This window comes from Arachis stenosperma, chromosome 7 (assembly GCF_014773155.1).
Source record: "Arachis stenosperma cultivar V10309 chromosome 7, arast.V10309.gnm1.PFL2, whole genome shotgun sequence".
Classification (NCBI taxonomy): Eukaryota; Viridiplantae; Streptophyta; class Magnoliopsida; order Fabales; family Fabaceae; genus Arachis; species Arachis stenosperma.
In genome coordinates this window covers 10,217,510-10,221,205 of record NC_080383.1, presented here as the reverse complement: position 1 = coordinate 10,221,205, position 3,696 = coordinate 10,217,510, and the positions used below count along the sequence as shown (strand labels likewise).

The following is a 3,696-nucleotide window of genomic DNA, read 5'->3' as shown; positions in this document are numbered from 1 at the left end:
AAAGGCAAACGATCTATTTAAGAGAAAAAAAGCCGATAAAAAATTTACGTGTTAAATTTAAAAAGTATTTTTGCGTGAAAAAGAACATGTTAAATAATCACTAATGTATGTCTATTTTTTAAGTTTTTAATATTTTTTAATTTTATAAATAATTTGGACTGATTCAAAACATAGGAGCGAGCAATATAGAGCAGCATATATGTGCCCTAATCACATCTATATATAGGGCACCTTCACAGTTTTAGAAACCACAGAAACACTCTTAGGCACAAAAATTAAGGAATTTAAAACACGCAGCTATACCTAACTAGAGCCTAATATATCCTAAGGTTTTAGACTTATTATAGAGTTATTATGGGTTCAAATAAGCTAGTTATGATTGGTTTGTTCCTCCTTGTCCTCGTGTTGGGTAGTGCCAATGCATCACTTTCCACAGAGTTTTATTCAAGTTCATGTCCAAAACTCCTTGACACTGTGAAATGCACAGTGGAAGCTGCCATCAAAAAAGAGACTCGCATGGGTGCTTCTCTCCTACGTTTGTTCTTCCATGATTGCTTTGTTAATGTAAGTCCTACACATAGTTCTTAATTAATTGCTCTACAATTTAATGTCTTCACACTACTAATAATTAATTAGTTCTATATAAAAAAAACAAAAACTCATGTGCAGTTATCTTTACACAAAGTTATTAATTGAGAATTGTTAGATGATTTAACATATTTGACTGAATTATTATTTAACAACTTTTAATTATCAACTTTACATGAATATAATTACCTATAAGTCTTCACCATATACTAATAAAAGATAAAAATATAAATTGTTAATGACAATTTTCTAACTCATATCTTATATATTAATTAGTTAATGTAATATTGCTTATTAGGTCAAGAGTGTCATATTTCTTATTATATAGATTTTGACCATATATTTGTTACGTTTTATATGAATAATTTAGATATATAAAATAATTTAATTTTAATACATTGTTAATATAAATTATATATATTCAATTATATAATATATCATGTTAACATATTTTTTACATGACCACATAAATAATAATTCAAAAAATAAATACAATTAAATAATTGTGTAAAATATTTTATATTATTAATACATTAAAATTAAATTTTATATAAAAATAATAAAAATTTAAATAAATTCACATCATGAAATTTGAAAATTTAATTTAACATATAAATATCTATCTGTGAAGCCTTCTCCACCAAAAGTCTATGTCTTTTGTTATGTTTTGAAGTGTCATCTATGTTTGTAGAAAATTTAGAAGAAACGAAACATTAGAATGTGTTAATTATAACAGGGATGTGACGGTTCAATTCTTCTGGATGATACATCAAGCTTCAAAGGAGAGAAGAATGCGGGTCCCAACAAGAACTCTGCCCGCGGATTCGAAGTGATCGACGCCGTCAAGTCCGCCGTTGAGAAAGTCTGCCCTGGTGTTGTCTCCTGCGCTGACATCCTCGCCGTCGCTGCCAGAGACTCCGTCAAGATCGTAATTAACCACACAATTAATTCCTTAAATAATTAATTTGAGTGATAATTTGATGATTAATGATGGATGTGCAGCTTGGAGGGCCCGAGTGGGATGTAAAACTTGGAAGAAGAGATGCAAGAACAGCCAGCCAATCTGCTGCCAACAACGGGATACCAGCACCAACTTCAACCCTAAATCAATTAATCTCAAAATTCGGGGCACTTGGACTTTCTACCAAGGACTTGGTCGCATTGTCTGGTAACTTCTAATTCAAAATTGGTGGAAACTATTAGTGACTTTACATGAAATTGAATAAGAACCTAAGATAATTTAACTTATTTGACTAAATTTTTAACTAGCGGTCTTCAATTATCAATTTTAAGTAGAGTAGACTGCACATGAATTTTTACCTTTAACACTACATACTCATATAATGGAAATAGATCCTCTCCTGTTTTTTTAACACTTGATAAAATACAGTGTGATCTCTCACCTTTAATTCTATAAGTGGGACCAGAAATAAATAAAAGAGAGAAAGTAATAAATGATTAAATTAAACACTGCACACTATCCAATTTTTTATTCACCGGAGAGAATTCATTACCCTCGTATGATTGCCTTAACATAATAATTAAGAGTTTTTTTTTCTTATTTATAAAATCACAATCATAATCATTAAATTGGGTTTACATCAAAATGTTTACTAGTGGTATAATCTTCAATTCATGTTTTTGGAATAAAATATCTCGTATCATAACATTAAAACTTTATTAAAAAATTTAAAATTTAATTTTTATTGACCTACAACAAAAAAAGAATTTTAGTATAAATTAAATAATAAAAAACCATATAAAATTTACTTAAATCCAATAAATAAATTTTATATTAAAAATATAACTACTCATCATGCGATTCTTTCTAATGGATTAAAACTTTTGGATAAATGATTTTATATAAATTCTGTTAATCTAACATTTTTGTTATTCTCGATCATTTTATATAGATAATCTATAACTAATTAAATTCCAATTTTTTCACTAATGAATATGTTAAAAATCCTAAAAGATTAATAAACATATGCTAGTTTCTTAATTAGTTAGATTAAAATAAAAGGAGAAAAATGACCCAATAAAACTAAGATATTGAACACTAAGATTTGTTTTTTGTTTGTTGTATTTACTAATTTGCTCACATGTTGATTTTAAGGTGGTCACACAATTGGACAAGCAAGATGTACAACCTTCAGATCTCACATCTATAATGAGACCAACGAATTAGTAACATCCTTTGCTCAAACAAGGCAATCAAACTGCCCTAGGGCATCCGGTGTGGGGGACAACAACCTCGCCCCCCTCGATCTTCAGACACCGGCGTCATTCGACAACCACTACTTCAACAACCTCGTCGACCGGAAAGGCCTCCTCCATTCCGACCAGCAACTCTTCAACGGAGGATCTACTGACTCCATTGTTCGCGGCTACAGCTCAAACCCTAGCTCTTTTTTCGCCGATTTTGCCAGTGCCATGATCAAGATGGGAGACATAAATCCCCTCACTGGATCCAAGGGAGAGATTAGAAAGAATTGCAGGAGTGTGAACTAATTAAGTCAAGAATCCAACTATGAAACGTGTTATTACTTGCCTATATTTTGTGAGGTGAAAATTTAAATGCAGATAATTTTACGTGAATTTGATAATTGAGAGTTCTTAAATAATTTGATATTTTTTACTAAATTGTCATTTAATGACTCTCAATCATCAATTTCACGTAAAGTTAACTGCATATTTTCACTTTTTTTTGTGAGCTGTTGACTAAATTATAACTAGCTAGTGGGAAAAAAAATCCTAGCTAGAATTGGTTTGCTTGTGTTTTGAATTTTGTTATTCCAAGTGTAACTGTGTGCCTTATTGTGTATTTGTTTTATTATCACTTTACTTCCAAGTGCAAATGTTGAAGTTGATAGCTATATTATTTTAATTGTGACTTTTGGGATTTGATGGTTTTAATTTTCGGATCAGATTCGATTTTTTGTAAACTTTTTTATTTTTTGCTTTTTAAATATGTTTTGTTTTCTTAAGAGATTAATTTTGTTATAAAAAATCTAGGAAATCAATATTAATTCAATCAATTAATTTAAAAATCAGTTAACAATTAGAAAAGAAATGTAAAAAAGAATATTTGAAACTAAAAATAATTAA

The 3,696-nt window shown here is 29.4% G+C and overlaps 1 protein-coding gene across 1 annotated transcript; it reads left to right on the top strand.

The window, feature by feature from the left end:
* Positions 1-241: 241 nt before the first annotated feature.
* LOC130941238 (peroxidase P7-like) lies at positions 242-3,493 on the top strand. The gene is made up of 4 exons (XM_057869666.1): positions 242-564; positions 1,325-1,516; positions 1,591-1,756; positions 2,705-3,493. Exons 1-4 carry the CDS (start codon positions 355-357, stop codon positions 3,097-3,099), a joined length of 963 nt encoding a protein of 320 aa, XP_057725649.1. The 5' UTR covers positions 242-354; the 3' UTR covers positions 3,100-3,493.
* The last annotated feature ends 203 nt before the right edge of the window (positions 3,494-3,696 follow it).

Bases quoted from the DNA above. Each gene is read 5' to 3' on its own strand.
- LOC130941238 (XM_057869666.1), top strand. From the start codon at position 355: ATGGGTTCAAATAAGCTAGTTATGATTGGTTTGTTCCTCCTTGTCCTC. The intron at 1,517-1,590 runs GTAATTAACCAC...ATGGATGTGCAG, and splicing joins CCAGAGACTCCGTCAAGATC to CTTGGAGGGCCCGAGTGGGA. The intron at 1,757-2,704 runs GTAACTTCTAAT...GTTGATTTTAAG, and splicing joins GGACTTGGTCGCATTGTCTG to GTGGTCACACAATTGGACAA.